This window comes from Apteryx rowi, unplaced genomic scaffold, assembly GCF_003343035.1.
Source record: "Apteryx rowi isolate R43461 unplaced genomic scaffold, aptRow1 scaffold_59, whole genome shotgun sequence".
In the NCBI taxonomy this organism is placed as follows: Eukaryota; Metazoa; Chordata; class Aves; order Apterygiformes; family Apterygidae; genus Apteryx; species Apteryx rowi.
This window is the reverse complement of record NW_020450860.1, coordinates 611,363-629,363: the sequence shown is the minus strand read 5'-3', so window position 1 is coordinate 629,363 and position 18,001 is coordinate 611,363. Positions and strand designations below refer to the sequence as shown.

The 18,001-nt window shown below is 46.8% G+C and overlaps 1 protein-coding gene across 1 annotated transcript in view; it reads left to right on the top strand.

Moving 5' to 3' along the window:
* Positions 1-1,294: 1,294 nt before the first annotated feature.
* The window catches only part of GPC4 (glypican 4), a gene marked incomplete at its 5' end in the record, with an annotated part of 42,077 nt that continues 25,370 nt past the window's right edge, over positions 1,295-18,001 (top strand). Inside the window, one exon of the mRNA XM_026082690.1 lies at positions 1,295-1,505. Within this exon, the coding sequence (XP_025938475.1) occupies positions 1,295-1,505 (211 nt within the window). The remainder of the gene's footprint in view (positions 1,506-18,001) is intronic.

The following is an 18,001-nucleotide window of genomic DNA, read 5'->3' as shown; positions in this document are numbered from 1 at the left end:
ATAACTGGTTGTTTTGATTATGTCTTCAGTGTTGACAAAGATTTGCACAACTTACCTAAGTTTTGGACCACTTTAGCATCAGCCCATCTGCATCTGATGTCGCTGCATTACGTGATGTGTCAGATAAACGAGTTGAAGATCACTACACCCACAAAACCCGAGAGGAGCATTTCACTGAAGGTGCTAAAAGAAGACAACTTCATCCTGCGCAGCAACAGGATGTTTAAAAGCAAATTATATAGGGCCAGATTCTGTGCCCAGATTCTCTGGAAAATCTGGAGCAACTTGCCTGGAGCATAATTGAGAACAGAATTTGGGCAGCAGCTGATGTTCAAAGCACTGAACTTGCTGGTCACTTGGGAAAACATCTGGCTGTGTTAGTCCCTGAAGTTCAGCAGACCTCTTAAACTGCTTCCCTGCTAGAAACAATAATGTTTTAGGTATTAAAAATATTCTGTGCCTGTAATTTTAAAACATTGCTGGCTGATTTTCCCTCCGAAAGTACGTGAGCCACTGAAGGGTTGCGCCATGTTTTACAAGCTGTGTTACCAGGCAGATACCGATTGCACTTTATGACTGAATTGCTTCTCAACAAACACAAGAATCTCTTAAATTTTAAAATGAAGTTAAGGTACATACTGAAGCACTTTGATTCCTCTGACCAAGCAAACTTTAGCCATATGACTTCTATGGGAGAGTTATCTTTCAGGGTGAAGGAAAAAAATCCGTCTGAATTCTCCAAAGCAAACACCCAGTTTCACCCAGGATAATGACAGAAAAATGCAAAATAAGGAGCTTGAAAATGTAAAGCCTTTACATGAGCAATTGCATAAAATTTTAATACCAGTGATAACTGTGATTCTGCAAGAATACTTTTCATGTGATAATTGGAAGAGAGGGTGAAGAAGGATTTATCTGTGGAAAAAAGACCATTGTGATTGATGCTGTATCATGTGTTAACTGAACAAATTGAAAGCAGTTAAAGTACTTACCAACTTCATGGAAGATTCTGTAATATATACAGGTCTCTTTGCTGGTTCTTCAGATTATGCTGTGCAAGATTAATATCTGTTTATTCAATTTATTAACTGAATAAATAGGAGGACGCTTTTTAATGTTCTTGCAGATAGATCAAGTCATGGCATTTTTAGGTGTACTAGAATGATCCTCTGCAGAATTAGGTTTTGATATGCAAGAGGCTAATCCAGTGCCCGCAGTAAGAGACAATCTGAGTGGGTTAAGATGGTGCTGCTGGGTCCTTGAATCCCTGCACCTCGCAGTCTGACCTCTCTGCTGTTGTAAAGAGGATTATTTTAACTTGAGATATTTTCTTCTTTGCTTTTCAGGTGACCACTTGAAAGTCTGCTCGCAAGGCTACACATGCTGTTCTCAAGAAATGGAAGAGAAGTACAGTCAACAGAGTAAACACGACTTCAGAAATGCCGTCGTAGAGCTTAGTAATCACTTACAAACAATGTTTAGTTCCCGATACAAAAAGTTTGATGGTAAGTGCAGAGACCTTGAACTTGCTCTCCTGTAGATGAAATGTAAATAACTCCCATGTTGTTGCTCTGTACGCAGTTGTTTTGCTCTGCCTTCCCCCTTTGCTGGGGAAGTTCATGACTCATGGCTTGTGGTGGTAAGGGTAGAACGCAGCTAGTTTTGCAATCCAGTGTGAGAGAAATGTTTGCCGATTATGGCTGTTTCCCAAAGAGACAGATTTTTCTTTCTGGTTAATCTTTTGAAAATCCATTTTGCTATTAATGTAGATTGCAGCTGGTTTTGTTTGTATATCCCTGCAGCGCGTGTAATTGTAACGTGCACATCTTGCAGCCTCGATCCACAAAAATGCTGATCTTTCCCAGTGTGTTAGGAACTAACTGGATTTGTATCCATCTCACTTAGCCTGTAGGGCTAAGTAGAACAGTAAATAAATACAGAACTCTTGTGTGTGGAGGACTAGGGTTCAAGTGTGGTGCAGGGTCAGAAGCAAAATGAACAAAGTCTCAACTGAGTTCCCATCACTCGAGTGGTGCTAACTAGTGACTGATCAGCATCTCCTGAAATCTGCAGTAGTGTCCCACCAGGTTGGTCCCTGTAGGGCAGGCCCAACTCATGGGAGGTGAAGGAAGGGCCATGGTCCCAGCTTAGCCTCTCGGATGAAAGAAACACCCTCCAGAGGTAGATAACGCACACCGGTGCCATCGCTGTCCATCTTGCAGCCAGGGGCCTTCCTCTCCTGAGAGCATTGGTATGTTCCTCTTGCAAAAAGCTCAGGGTGATGCCCAGGCATCAGGTGCAGCAACAGCCTGATGTCTGAGCTCCATCTCTCATTTTGACAGATTAGCTCTCAGTCCAGGTGGCTCCTGTGGAGCTCTGCAGGCTCCTCGAGCGCTCCTGCATGTCACAGTCGCTGCGGATTGCTCGCTGTCTCTTCTGTCCCTGCTCCTGTGCATCCCACAGTCACTGTGTGCCCTGATAGCCCTGTAACAGGGAGGGACGAGCAGGGTGTCAGGCTCTTGCCTGTGTTGCCCTTGTTGGCTGGGAGGGTGAGGTGGCACCCAGCTGCATGTTGAAATACCTGATGAGATAGATGGACCCCGATCGTTGAAACTTTTGTTCTGCTCGTACATAGTCATCACTGTTTGGTAGTAGAGGGCGATTCCACTTCACAGTCCTCTGGACTTTTCTTTCTCTCTTGTCTGGTCGTTGGTCCAGCATGGTGTTCTACTAAAACCCAAAAGCCTGTGCCTTAAATCTCCCAGGCAGCTCCTGTAAACTGCTGCAGCAGATAGCAGCCCCATTCTTTCAGAAGAGATCAGCACTTGGGTGAGTGAAAAAGTCCCTAAGTATGAAATTACAGTGAGTCAAAGTGAAATTACCTAATCATCTTGATAGCATCTAAATCTACCAGCTAAATATTTCCTTCTTAACCTCTGTTGTCTCTACCTGCTGGTACACCAAAGGGGTGATAGAGAGAGAACCAAAGTGTCTAGACTTGCAAACTTAATAAATGCCGCGCAAGACACTTAATGAAATCCAGCCTATAGATAAGCCCTTTCAAAGAGACCGGAGGAACAGCATCTGCTTCACCTTAAATGAACGACAAGGCTTTTAAAATGTTGCACTGAAAACAAAGAGCAGGCGCAGTTTACCATATTTCCATGCCTGACGTGGTGCAGACGTATTGCTGGGTGTGTCTGCTTATTACTGCCATGAGAGATGGCTGCAGGGCTGCATGACGGCAGGGGTATATTAAGCTAAGTTGGATACCTCTCAAAGCACAAGCCTTTATCACGGGTAACCTTTGGTAGGGAGCCTTGTAACAGCTCTTTCATTTCTGCTGCGTGGTTCCTTCCACCAGCCCCTCTCAGCGTGCCCTGTGTTGGTCTCAGCACTTTGGCTCTTCTGATCTTAAGTTTGGGAGTCCATAAGTGAGTGGTAGATCTGGAAAGGGATTGTGTGATCCTGTTCCTGGAAGTTAGATCTGCTGTGCCCAGCCTCTCCCTGAAGGATGTTTCTCTGCCCTTTATGAAGCTAATGAAGGAGGATTAGCAACCTCCTTAGCTTGTCCCAAAGCCTAATGGCCCCATCTTTGAGCATTTCCTAATACCAGATCTAAATCTTCCTTGCTGCAGACAAAGCTGATTTACGAGTTCTTTAATCTTACCTGGAGTGAAAGCAGAGATTAACTGATTACTGTCCTCCATCGCTTACCTGGTGGAAGACTTTTAACCATGACAGCCTCTTATCCTCTGGTCTAGTCACCTCTAGACTAAAGACATCCAATTTTCTGTGGCAACGAGCGCTGTAGTTAGTGGCCGAGGCCAGCTGAGGAGTCTCCTCTGTGAGGTTTGTAAATCCTCCTGTGCTCGTTGAAGGGATTTAGGTGCGAGTAGTCCCTGCCGTGAGCTATTCGAGTGGACTGGGCTGCCTCCCGAGGTCCCTCCCTCCCGCTCCTGCTTGTCAGCCTTTTTGCTCTAAACTCTGCAAGATTTTTGGCAACCAGCTCAGAGTGCCGTGCCCTAGACTACTGGGGTAGTTTTGTTTGTTTGTTTTTAAGAGCCTCCTATTGACTGATGGCCAGTTTGTGGTGTGTTATTTCTGTTCTGCAATCCTGATGCTTGGTCATCTGGCTGGCTGTGTTCTGTTTTGCCTTGCATGTTTGATTTGTCCTTGTCAAATACAACTCTTTCTGCTTGTCTTTTTTTTTTTTTTTTTTCCCCTGGCTTTCTGCCCCTAGTATGTGCCGGTCTTGCCTGTGCTTTGCAGGCTTTACAAATGTCCCTTCTATTCCTTCATCCAAGTTGTTAATGCTAATCTTGGGTGGAATGGAGTCCAGGTGAGACCGACTTGAGACACCACTTTGAGATGTCCTCCCAGTTTGATACCCTCTGGTGATTATATTTTGGGTGTAACTTTGCATCTTGATGCACTCAAAACATTATTTCAGCCTAAATAAGTTGAAGCAACTGGAAAAAGCAAGTTGACTGGACCATGAATGTGGTTGAAAGCGCCTTGACAGTTGCTTTGGTGTCGTTTGCCCAGCCTAGGGAGGGAGACAATCAAAGCCCACATATTTGTTCTGACCTCTACGGATAAGACTTGAAAAGCATGCTTTCCCTTCCAGAGCTCTTCCTTTTCAGGGGCCTTGCTCTGATTTTAACATTTGGAGCTCTTTAAGGCTGTCTCATTACTAGTTGCTGGTAGCAAAGTCCATTTAAATGAAAATAAAGCTGACAGAAAATGAGCCATGCATCTTCCTCTGTTTGACAAGAAATCATCTAGGCTACAGGCTGTGTAGATGGACTGAGTAGGCAAGATGAGTGATTGTAGAGACCTAAATTCGCTTAACTAAACTGGTCTCTCAGCAAGTGGAACAAACACTCTTCTTACGGAATAACATATCCTTGTGCTTTGGGAACGATGCTACAGAAAGCAGCTCTCACTGCAAGAAGCAAACCATGTCCTCCAGCCCTTTGGAAATAGTTGTTGCCGGTTCTCTTGCTGCTAATCTGTTAGCCTTGACATTCGGGTCTGAGAAGAGAGGCAAACCAAAGCAAGCCTCTGTTATGTGCTTGACCTTTGCAACAGTTGCCACTGTAAAATGACAGTGGAAGTGGCGGCACGTCCTTTGGATGGGGGCTGTAATGCCTCGCGGCTTTTGGTGTGTTTGCATCAGCTGTTGCTCGAATGCCGTGTGCTGTTGGAACAATTGTCAGAATTGCTCTGAACTGACACCAAAGCCGTATGCTTCAGAAATGGATTATCTCCTCTTAATCAGGAGCACAGAACAAGCTGCTGATTATCCATCTCCAAATGGATGACCAGAAGGAATTTCAGCTCCTAATACATAATTTTGTAGTGTTGGATCCCTTTAGTCATGTTCAGTTTGCAGATGCTGGGAGAAAACTGAAGCTTTTACTCTCTTATCTCCTGTCTAAATATTTGCTTACAGTACAGCTATATATGCTCCTGTGGGTCTCTTCTGTTGTAATTAAAACCACTTGCTCCATACCAATGTAGCAGTAAGGTATATGTTTTCAACAGTAAGGATAATACTTTTTTAATGAAAAATAACTTTAGTTGTTGGAGTCTCCGTTGCTCGGCATTTTTAAGGTGAAGATTTTCTGTTTTTCTAAAATACATGGTCTCAGATGCATGCTTATGGGCTTCCTTCAGAAATTAGTGGGTGAGATTCTCTGGCCATCTAAGTACCTCCCTACCTAGAGGATTGCAGCTGATCTGGATCGGCTGTACAGGATCTGCAAGGGGTGCCCAGATGTGGTGGCTGTCCTGGGCTGCCTGGGAGGGAAGCCACGAAGCCATGGGGCTGTGAGCACGTCTCATGCCACGGAAGTGGCCACAGCAGTCAGGGCTTAAAAAGAAAAAGCAAGGGGGGGGGGAGTGGTTTAAAATCCCCTTTGCCTTGTCTTATCTCTCGCAGTTATTCCCCCTCTTTCCCTCTCCCCAGGATTAATAACATTAATAGGGTTAAGGGTGACACTAAGAGTGCATAAATGTTCAGTCCTGGTTTTAGACCTGCACTTTCATCTGTTTTCCTCTTTCAGGCTGATGCTTTCCATGCTCTCATGTGTGCTAGAAAAGAAATAGTTTTGGGAAGAGGATGTTAATGCCAAAACAGAAATTTCTCAGCTCTTTTGAGGAATTGGAATAGAGGCAGGAAATAGTAGATAACTCTTTTTCAGTACTTCCACTCTTCTGTTGCTTCCGAGATAAGATGTTGTTCTTTATTAAAGGCATCTCCTGAATCTCTCAAAAGTCGTAACTGTTGTGCCAGACCTGTCTTGGGAAGAAATGATTCTGTAAGTTTGTTGTACGGTGTGATTCAGGGAGGGCAGTCCGCAAACTCTCCATGAGTAGAGGGACTGCTAAATGATGGGGCATTGCCAAAAACGTAAGCAATAAATACCGTAAGGGTGCCAGGTGTCCCTGCAGCGTGGTGGTAACCTGTAGGATGCTCTGAGCAGAGGTCGAATTGGCCGGTGCTGACCCTGCCTGAGCTGCAGCAGACCAAGCTGAACCACAGTGGTGTGGTGAGTCCATAAAACAGCTAGTTGTTTCCTTTCTGCTGCGTTTAACAAGCACTTTTATTATTGCACTTAAACCAAGTCTTGTCCCTTTCCACTGTGCGATTTGGTGAAGACTAGCAAGCCTCTGCGCCGCTGATCTCTCTGCGTTGTCTGAGAGTAAGACGTGCACCGAGGTGAATGTGAAATGATCAGTCCCCACGGTGGGCTGGCAGGAGGTTTGGTGCACACAACGACCACGTGACAAAAGGGTTTGTACAAGCTCAAGCCAGCATCTGGGAAGCTATTAAATGTTGCGAATCTCGTTTCTGACCCACTCCTCCCCGCTCGCCCTGACTTTTCCATTAGCATTTAAGATAAAACAAATATGAAAGTGTAAAATGAACCCCCTTCGGGACAGTGGAGCGGAAAGAAATCAAATCCAAGCAGAAGGAGCCGGCCAGTGGTCACTGAGACGCTGTAACTGTGAGCCGTGAGCGGAAAGCTTGGGGCTCGGCGGGGAGGTGTCAGGTGCGCCCACCCTCTGCCGCGTGAGGATCGGGCAGGGAGGGCTCGAGCTGGGCGTCCGGGAGAGGGGTCTCCTCTAACACAGCACGCCTGCCACGGCCCTGGGATTTAGCTTCATAGCTAGGCAGACTGATTTTTAATGGAGATTATTTCTTTAGGGCTTGTTAAAGGTTGTTGCTGTTAGGTTTTGTAAGGGTGTGAGGAGGTGGGAATGGGACACAGCTTCCCAGAAGAGGTGGTTTCTGATGCTAGGTTGAGGTCTGTGTTGGACAGAGTAGCCACAGGTATAAAGTACGGTCATGCCGTGTGTCTTCTAAGCATCCCACGGTGGCCTTGGCCTTCTAGCATGAGCCCCCTCTTGGGCGTATGGTGAGAGGCAAATACTGGCGTACTTCTGCTAACTGGATTGTGGCAGAGGCAAAGCGACTAATCAGGTGGAGCGTTGGCCAGATACCTTCCAAACTCTGCTGAAACTGGGCAAAAACCCAGTAGTCTCGTTTCCTAGTTTAGATTTCCTTGTGTTGTTCTGATAACCTTCAACTTAGCAGCCAGTGCTCACCCAGTGCGAGATAGCAGGGAGACTGGCTGGGACCTCTAGTAGTTTTACGGAATTCATCCCCGATGTCTTGATTTAGTAAGTCACCTGGAGGATTCAGAGAGCAGATTGAATTAGCAGGTGTTTCTACCTGGCCCTCACGTGGGAAGGAGGGAACCCCTGCTGCGTGCCAGCCCTGCTAGCCTGCAACACTCGCTTCCCGTAACAGAGGACGGGAGTGTAGGGCGAGCCAAAAAGTGCCCCCGTAATTCCTCCCAGCCTGGGAATCTCCTTGCACATAACAGATAACTCTCAGACAGCCCATCGCGTTGTAGTGTGCAGAGGGGCTACACTGTGTGTGCGTAGAACGGGCTACCCGAGTGCGGAATAGGTGTGCAAATGCACGCTTCTCGTACTGTAACTAGATGCGTTGGGGCAGCAGGACACATGCTGGGAGTATTAATAACCAGGAATGTTTGTCACAACAAGATGTGCGGGCTGTGTGCCGAAAGAATGCTGTTGTCCTGTCCTGGAGCAGGAGGGATGAGGGGAAACTTTTCTTTTGCAGTGGCCTTCCCTCGCTGTCCTCTGTCTTGGTGGTCTTTTCCACTGCTCCAGACAGTGTAGAGGAAAATAGTGAAAGACGAGCCCCACAGGTGTCCAGACCGTGGTTCCTATAGTTAGAATCTGGCAGATCATCAGGGCGCTCTCCCTTACCAAAATAACTGCCCTTTTGGGACCTTAATATTGCGTTAACTCTTTTATTGGAACCTGCCTGCAACAGCAGAGACCCAGGACCTAATTCTGCAAGTCTGTGCTCGCGTGCCAGGGCCCCGTCGTGCCTGCGGCACTGAGGATGGCGTGGTAGGACCCGGGGGGCTGGTCCCGGCTCTGCAGCCTGGCTGCTGGTGCGCTTAGCAGAAGGCTGCTCCCGGGATTGGGGGCGACGGGACCTGGTGGCAGTGCCCGTGCAGCGTTGGGGTGACGAAGGAGGCAGGAGTAGTTTAACAGCCCAGCCAGCGCGGCGGAGGCCAGGGCTGAGCCCTTGGCATGGAAACATGCTGAGGTCTAGAGAGTGTCGCAAAGAGAAACTAGAGACATGGTGGAGCTTGAATGTTTGCTATGCAAGAGCAGGGCGTCTTTTGTGTTTTTAAGCAAGTTTTGCTGTTTGGTTGGAGAGAGCTCTCCCATTACAACCCCTCCTTTGGCAAGTGCAGTAATAATGAATGTATCATTAGCATACAAATTATACAGTGTCTTTGTCTATCTGCTGCTACTCGCTTCTAGATGAAGACACAGCCTCTATCTTGCCTCTCCAGAAGGGGATAGGATCAGGGTAGAAAGCAGTGGGAAGATCCCTTATATTTGTAGGAGAAGCAGCTGCCTTCTGCCGAGATACAGTCCTTTAGACTTGGTTTTGGACCTGTGCTTGTCCTGGGTAGGAATCAGTACTTTAGGAGAAGCAAGAGGGAACAACCACCAACTCACTTCCTCTTGAAAAATCCCATTTGTGCTCTTTTAGTTTTGCCTTCCTGCTGCAACAATAATGAAATAAATTGTCTGCTCTGTCTCTGCTGTCTGCAACCGGGAAAGTTCGTTTATGCTTTGTGTTCTTTTAACTGGCTCCTCTGCCTCTGGAGGTCTTTAAAAAGGTCGAGAAAAAACACTGATTTTTAGTTGTGTTCACCGAGAAGAGTCAGTGTTTTTTCTGTACCTGTCCCCTGTTTTGGGAGGCTCAGAAAGATCCTGAGGTCAAGCCATCTCAAAGGGATGAGATCCCAAAAGCCGAGAGTCTCCTGCCCCATAGGTGGAAACCTAGCTTTGCAACTGAGCAAGGAGTTCAGCAGTGGGCAAAGCCACTTTCTGTTTGGGCTTGATGGGATCGAATGGTCTTCTGCCCTCTCGCATCCGAGCAGTTCTGCTGCTGAGATCACAGGTAAACCGTTCTCACCCTTCTGTTTTTTTTAAAAACAAAGATGTGGGCAGCACGCTCTATACTGGGCTACAGGAAATGTGTCTAGTGTTCTCTAGTTACTAATTGCTGTCAACCAGTCAATGAGCTATTGTTTTTCTGTTTAAAATTAACTCTCCTTTCCTCCTTTCTGCACAAAGAAACTATCTAGCATATGTGTGCCCTTTGATTGCTTATGTAGTCTTGGGAACTGCTGCCCTGTATGTTGATTAAGGTGGTGGCATTTTGGGTTCTTAAGGTGGGTTTGAGAGTATAACATTCCACTGAGGCAGAGGTGGCTCTTGCTATTATTTCATTAGCGTTAAACGTACTGAAATGTCTTAATGTCCAGCCATTTGCATGCTGTATGAGCAAATAAGAGATGTGGCCTTAGCTGAAAGTGCTCTCCGTATAAATATAATAAGATGAGAGGAATTGAGGTAATGAGGACGAGAAAGCAGTCAACACTGTTCAGCAGCACAAGCCTTCCTCAAGTTCTTTAACAGTCAGAAGGCAGGCTTGGAAGGAAATATATATGCAAAATGCCTTTCTGAGCGTTCCAGAAATGTGGCATGCGGGAAGGAACTTGCTTGAAAATTTTGCAGCTGAAGTTTGCTGTTTTGGAATGGGAAGCTGGTGTTTCTGCGCTGCATGGACCTGGGGCCAGCAAGCTAAAACCAGCTGAGAAATAATCGATGCATCTGAAAAGGCAAGTGGGACTTGAGGATGGATGTGGTGAAATTTAGCTATGGAGCTGGAGGTCAGTGGAGTGAAGAACAAGCAAATGGGAGGGAAAGAGGTGGGTCAGAGTCATGCCAAGGTAAAGGCACATGCAAAGTTTAAAGGTTTGATTAGTGCAGAAGTCGAAGTCATTGGGGGGGTGAAATTAGGGAGTTGCACTGGGGAAGATAGCTGTTGAATTGCGATAGCAAGGAGGAGAAAAGAGCAGGGATTGAAGGACATGGCACTGCTCAAAGAGAAAGCAGCGTGGGAGGAATGGGAGCAGCAGGAGCAGCCCGCTATAGCTGACCTAGAATGGGAAACACAAGAATGAGATGCAGTGTTGAGAAAGGGAATGAGGTCTTGGAGGGGGCCAGGAGCTAGCAGAGGGAGCTGTGAGGAGGAGTTGGATGTCTGAGGACCCTGGAGGGGCTGTAGCAGGGTGGTTGTGCAAACATCGGGGGTTGGTGGCCTGGGGTGGAGGAGCCTGGGAGCCATCGCTCTGCTCAGCAGGAGGGCTTAGGTGAAGAGGGCTCTTCTCCTGCCCTCAGCCTTCCCCAGCGCCAAGCTTTGGGAGGAGGTCCCTAGAAACAGGGACAAGGAGACTGAAATCTGGGTTTGTCCTGGTGAGTGGGATGTAGCAGAGCAGCACTGGACCAAGAGGAGAATGTAGAGCAGTATGTAGATAAGACACATGATGTCCCAGTATCAAGGGCATTTTTGCTGTCACTGCTTTTCTAATTCACAGGACCACTCTTATGTGTAGCGGTATGTGCCATTATTTGCTTCTTGAATCCAAGACTGCAATCTCCAGGTCACTCGGCACGTTTTTTCACTCCTTCTTTGCTTCCTATGCCTTTAATGAGGTTGGTCCCTGTTTGCCAACAGTCATCTCAAGCTTTGTGATAGCTGCTTCTCTGCTCTTCTGGGTTTCTGCCAGCCTGAGTACGGAAGAAGAGGATGTTCTTGAGCCCATCAGAAACAAGACGTTCTAGAAATCTTGTGATTTTTTTTTTCTTTCCCCCCAGGAGGTTGTAGCTCAGTTGTTATTGTCTTGAAACCTTTCAATAATTAAGCAAAGTTGGGAGATTTTGTTGTGCCTTCTGGCTCTCTGAGGTTTGCATGTCATGAGAGCTGTTGCTGTGACACTGGCATGATTTAAGCCTGTGTTTCTTCAAACTATGTGGAAGAGTTCTTCCCGTGTCAGTAAGTGCAAACACATGTTTTAAAACAGGACAGAGAAACAGCTTTTGGAATTGCCCTGCCCTTCCTGAGTTCATATTCAATAAATGTGTTAACACTATGTATTCATCGGTTTCTCAACACTTCTGGAAAAAGGTTGTTAAGCTATGGTTTGTGTTTCCCTGGTGGAAATTACAAATGTGGCATATGCAATAAAGGGAGTGAAGGCATATTAAAAGTAATGAGGCACGTTTAAAGAATTTTTTTTTTTCCTTTGGAGTAGGTGGCATAGCTATGGATGGGTTCACCCTAGAGATGAAGAGAACTGTGAAATATTTGTCTTTTCCTCCAGATTCCTTTCATCTATCTGGATTGAGTTCCGCTTCATATCGCAGACCCAGCTGCAGGGTGGAGTTTGCACCCGCAGATGTACCTCTGAGGGCCCTGGGCCAGTGTGCTGGCTCCCGTCCCTCTGTGGCGCGGCCCAGCTCGAGAAACGGCCTTTGGTGGGGACGGAGTTTGGTCAAGAGTATTCTTTTGGGAATCTGTCTTGCTGTTGCGCACATTTTATGAGTAAACCATTTTGTGAGTAAATATAATTAATTTCTTTGTGGCAGTGTTCTTCTGTATACACTAGAAAGTCTAATTGTCTACACAGACAAGCAAATTAAAGGTTTCAGTAAGACAGACAGTGCTTAATTCATTATACCTTGTACAACATATTAARAGTATACCTGAAAAGCTGGGTGGCAAATTATCTGAAACTAATTATTGTGCCCCCAAAAGTTCAGCATATTCCCTCTGAGTATGTTGTCTGTTTTTTAAGGTGTGTTGAGTAATTGTGGGTCTGCCAGGTATCTGTTCACATACTTAATTTGGAAACCTTAAGCAGAGCACTCTTAAGGCCAGCTGAAAACACAGCCCTAAAATAAGCAAACTTGGCGCATGTAAAGTTTAACGTGCCCAAAGGTTTTTGGGAGCATAAATGTGCAGTGTAGCCTTGCTCTTGTTTGGAATGACACAAGTGCACCCGAACACAGCCAGCAAATGGGCATTTGAGGGGAAGGTATTGGTGTAACAACCTCCCTGAGGTCCTTATCAGGACTCTTTGCCTTTTTTGTGCTGCAGTTAGGGTTTTCTCCATGCTATAAAATGTGGGGCTTACTCTCACTGAGCCCTGATTCACTTATGGTTTGAATCTTTGCAATTGCTGGAAGAGAAGGTGTTTCCCAGCAGCATGCTGCTGGATGCCGCATAGCGTCGTGCTTCTGGATGTAAAGAGAAGAGGCTTTTTGTGAAATGTGCCTTTCATCCCTGAAGAACAGGGAATTCAAGGCAAAGCTTTGCACTTCCAAGGTGACAAGCTATGGATGGGGCCTTCAGGCACGAGAGGACTCCGTGTTTGGGACAGTTTGAGGCACCCTGGTGTTGCTGGAAGCGCATGAGCCCTCCTGCAGCGCAGAGCGCTTGGCATGCCGCGCGACCTGCTTCGGTGGCCTGCCCTCCCCTCGGGCCTGCTCGGCAAGTCCCCTGTCTCCTCAAGGCTGGTGGCGTGGCACTGGTAAGCCACCTTAGCCAAGCTTGCCACCTGTGTCTTGGCTGCAGCTGGCAGCTTTAGGGGGGTCTTCTGGAAAGAAATGGCATTCACACAAGCAACTGTGGAAGCTGGAAATGGGTAAGTGGCCACAGGGAAGGGTTTTCCTGCTGGTGTTCCCTTTGCTTGCTGGCAGCTCTCTGGAGGCCCTCGGAGCGTGATGCAGCTCTCCCTTTGGTGGTAGTGTAATACAAGGGGAAGCGAGTAACGCGCCAGGCTGGAAGGCAAGCGGGAGTAAGGGTGGCAAATACAGGCTTTGCTGCGGAGAGAGGGTACGTCCCTTTAGATCACCTTTTCCTCACCCCCGTCTAGATGAAACTTAACAGTGAGTAGTCTTGTGCGGGTGCACTGTTCTCTCCTTCTCAGCCGAATACCCGTTTCTTGCAGGAGAGGCGTTACCGTGGCTCATCTGAATTGTCGCCTGGGCTGGTCCGACCGCTTCGGCCCTGCCGAGGGGCAGACCGTGGCGGTCGGTGACGGGAGGCAGCTGAATCCGTGCCGTCTTGTTTCTTCCTTTGTCACCAGACTTGTAGGGAAATGTCAAACCCGACTTTGGGGGAAGCTGAACATGCCCTTTTGATGTATTCATCTAATTTGCAGGAACTGCCTTTGATTTAGGCAAGACTGTCCTCTACAGCGGCGGGCTTTCCTCCTCAAAAGCCCTCTGCTGTGCAAATCCCACTATAATACACCTGCAAATGTTAGCCCAGATACAGGCAAATGTTGCTTCTTATTTTGAGGGAAGGATGTTTTCAGATGAGACCTATGAATCCAAGATAAACAAATTGGATACAAAAAATCCAAAGAACTGGGTTTATTGTCTGTAGGTGGAATTTGCCCAGTGCATTGCCGTAGGTGGAGTAATTGTGTTTTTCCAAGCAGCTAATGTATCTCTAATTTGAAAGAAAAGTTGTTTTGAGTCGTTCTGGCTGTGGAAACTGATTTAATGTGGAAGCAGCCTCAGGAGGTGAGGTGTTCTTCTGCGCTTGCTTACTGGCAGGTCGGGTCTGCCCTCAAGTTGCAAACTGGTCAGTGTACCCACTGTAATAGATCCTATTGCTTGAAGAAAGGAAGTTTCAGGTAACCGTGGTTAAGTTTTCCCATTGTGCCCTTTTATGGAAGGGTTTGTTTAAACACAGAGATTTCTTTTTCTCTAGGACTCTTACTATAGAAATATCAGATACATCAGGTCCGGTCTTCTTTACTGTTTCACGATGTCTCTGTGCTTTCCCCAAGTGCTGGACATTGAAACACTTCATTGAATTTAAACATGTGAAAAGAATAAACTGAGTCCAGAGCTCTAGACTGCCTGACTATGGATTACTTCCTTTTCTATCTCTAAAAGTTAATTGCATTAAAAATATCATATTCCTTTCAGCATCAAAATCTGTAAGATCCACAGGATTTATGTGCAATACAGAAAGATTTTAAAGTCACATCTTGGCATTGGGGAGAGCTTTTACAGGGCCACTCACCTGCACTGCGTGGACAGCAGTGCTGGTCCCCTCTCCCCTCTGAAAGGGGACGGCACGGTTGAAGGCCTGAGCCCTGCTCTTTTCCTGGGCATTTTTGTGATTTACAAGATGACATTGCATCAGCAGGGCTCCACTGAGATGCCTTAAGCAGTAAATTGTGCAAGCAGAAATAAGTTTACAAGGAGCCTTGAAGCTGTTGGAAAAGCAGCGCTGAAGTTCGTAGGATTCGTAGGGAGCTGACAGCTCGTTATACACCTCCTTGCAGACTCCAGCGTTCAGTAACGTCACAAGCTACGCTGATATTAAACATACTGCGAGCGGTATAGATGGCTCGTGCTTGGTGGGTTTTCAGGAATGCTGGTTGCAGAGGACTTCTGTTTAGCTAAAGCAGCCTCTGTTTCCGTGAGGGTTACCTGCGTGGGTGCTGTCCCTTAAGTGAGCGCAACTCTAGCCTTGGCTGAAGCAGCTSCCTCCCATTTCAGGTTGGACCAGAGCTGACTGTGGTTCACATTAACCCCATGCCATTGGCCATCTCTGGTGGCGTCTCGTCAGCAGTTTGTCCTGGCGTAGCCGCAGACCCAGGCTGTGCCCGAGCCGCCCTCGGAGCATGCATAGGTGTGGCGTGCYGTTGGTAAAGATGAAATTTAGGGAAGTGGTAATTTTCTCCTTGTAGGTCAGACAGCTCTCCATGCTCTGCTATTAGCTAGGAGACTGGAGAGATGGGACGCAGGATGGCTCCTGCAAGTCATATCGCACACACTGCTCCTGGGGTTCATTTTCTGAAAGTCGTGCTGATTTTGTGCATCCCTCGTTTTTGCCAATTTGAACAAGACATCTAGTAGGCAAAAGAGCCTGACATCTCTCTGAATAGCAGAGTTTTGGAGAGCACCAGCAATGTATGATTTGTCGTCTGTGAAAAATGTTTGCGTTTGACAGCTTTTCACAGGAAGTCTGTCAAAGTGATAATTTAATGAGTACAGATTGCTTGCAACACAGCTGTAAAACTTGCTTTTACGGTGCTGTAAAATAAGCAACCCAGTCCTTTGTGTGTTTGCTTTGTTTGAGAAGAAGTCAACTGCTAATACAAATGAAGGGTGGTCATTTATTTTACCTAGCAAACAGTCAAGACCTAAGAGAGGAACCTGCCATTTTTCTTCTTGCAGTGGCAAGGTTAATTCTAGACTACGCTGCAGTTTGTTAATCAGCTCRTTTCTGTGAAGGGGAGAATTAATATCTAGTTGGATGTGCTAAGTTACTAGTCAGACTAGCATTTAAGTTACAAAAAGGAATATTTTGTTTCCCTCTCTTTGCTTTGGAAGCCTCTTCCTTGCACGGAGAAAAGCTTAATTTTCCTTACTCTGTCCCACACTGATTTCTTTAAGGGGAGAGGGAAGACAAAGTGAGGTGCCAGCAGCTACAGTAAATCATACATCTTTTATTTCATCTCGGCGGCTGACCAAATTAGAGGGCTAACATGGCACGTGCGCGCAGCGGGTGCGCGCCGTCTGCTGTCCTGCTCCTGCAGTTTGCACTTAGAAAGTGGCCCTGGGGAAGGTGCACGGCCGCGGCGCTCCCCTCGGCGCTGCTGTGCTGGCCRTGCAAAAGGGGCTGATATTCCCTTTTTTTTACCGCGCTTTTGGGCTGGAAGCTTGCAAGTGCACAGATACTTGCTGCTAATCARGTTGCATTTTTTTCAGTTTTTTTTTTCACCCTGTCAGCCTGTATTCTAGCCCGTATTAAGAACTGCAAARAGACAAGCTGCTCTGAAGCCTGGATACGGTTAATTCACGTTTCAGTTTGGAGTGAAACCAACAAAATGAGTTTGGGCAGGAGAATAAATTTGTTATGGCAATAGGGATGTATTGCTTGAGATAGCTTTTCTGGCTCTAAACAATACCCTGAGCTGCTGTAGACTGATGGTTGGAGATATTTAATGGTTTTTCACGTCACTGTCATTTTGGAATCTAATCCTTTCTGAAGAGTTTGCTGACACATCTGCTAGCTCTTGTGCCTGGTACGAAAGTGTTTATTTAAACAACTTATTTGGTGATATTAAAAGGCCTGAGCAAAGGAAGGAAGTGAGCTTTCAAAATGATTAAGTGAATTAGAAATTAATATACACCAAACTAATCTCTATAGTATAAACTCAACTAAAAAAATCTTCCTGCAGAGGAAATGCCAGTCATGGGAACGAAAGTCGAGGTTCCTGCTGATATTGGACAGAAGACGTGGCGGGTGTTTGAAATCAATCTCTTCTTCCCTGGATCATTTCTCTTGGGCTCCTAAGAGGCTACATTATATACAGCTATGTCAACCACCAAACCCCATGACTTTGTTCGTCAGGAACTCAAAGAATGTTTCAGTTTTTCCAGAAAATGTTTTCTCTGTTAGTCTTTGTTTGTACTGGAGCACTTTGAAGACTAAAAATCTGAACTTCAGCATACTTTAATTCGTTTTAACAAGGTTTAAATTCACACTGGGCCAAAATATCTTCCCCCCCCCTCCTTCTAACAACTTCTGGCTCTAAACATGACTCCTTTGAGGATTAAGAAAACACAGAGGCATGTTTTATTGAAAAATATTTATTGAATATGAGTCACAGAAAAGCAGAGGTCAGAATCCTCAGTTGCTAGTGGCATGCATAAAATAATACGCTTCCTCGTCTTTTCCAGGCAGGCGTTGCAAGGGGGAGGCCGGGCACGGCGGTGCCGGCGTGCCGCTTYGGGGCGAGCGAGCACGCCGCAGCCTCCGGTGAGCCGCGCCGGGTAGCTCTCGTTACAGCCTTTCGCCACGGCTGCTCTTCGAGCCGGCGTCCAGGGGCCTCCTCGCCCATTAGGTCGGGCAGGTAAAGCCTTGGTTTTGAGAAGCGCGTGCTTCATGGCGCAAGGAGATAGTTATTTGCCCCTGCGGCGGTTGTCCTAGCTCTCCTGAGCTCCTTCCCAAAGCCACGTAGAGTGGCGTGTTGTTCCAAAATGGTTTGGCTTGAGGGACCCCTCCCTCATTCTTATTTATTTATGTTTTAGCCCGTCTGCGCCAAGTCTTCAAGGCAAAGGCTTTCTCRCAGGCCAGTCTTTGATCGCACCTAACAAAATGCTGAGTTTTCCCCTTCTTTGAACCGTTGCCACTTAGTTGGGAGCAGCCTTTCTTTTGTTTGGCCACAATGGCTTTGCGATGGGGTAGGTCAGCTTATTCCTTGTACACAAATTGCCTGTGGCAGGGCATGCAATCCCGACCTTTTCCTGGTGCCAAGCCTTTTCCCTGTGCGTTGGGGCTGTGGTGTCATCGAATTGGTGGTGGATGCTCTTTAAGCTGACCTGGCGGATGCTTCTGACATGCCAAGTGTCATCGGGTTGGGGCGTTATCGGCGTCGGAGACGTGCGTGGCACTGCCAAGATAGGACGAGGGCGTTTCAGCACGCTGTTCTCTGGCACCGCGCTGTCTGGTATTCTTGGATGTTGAACTGAAGCGGGGATTTGCTTTTGGAAG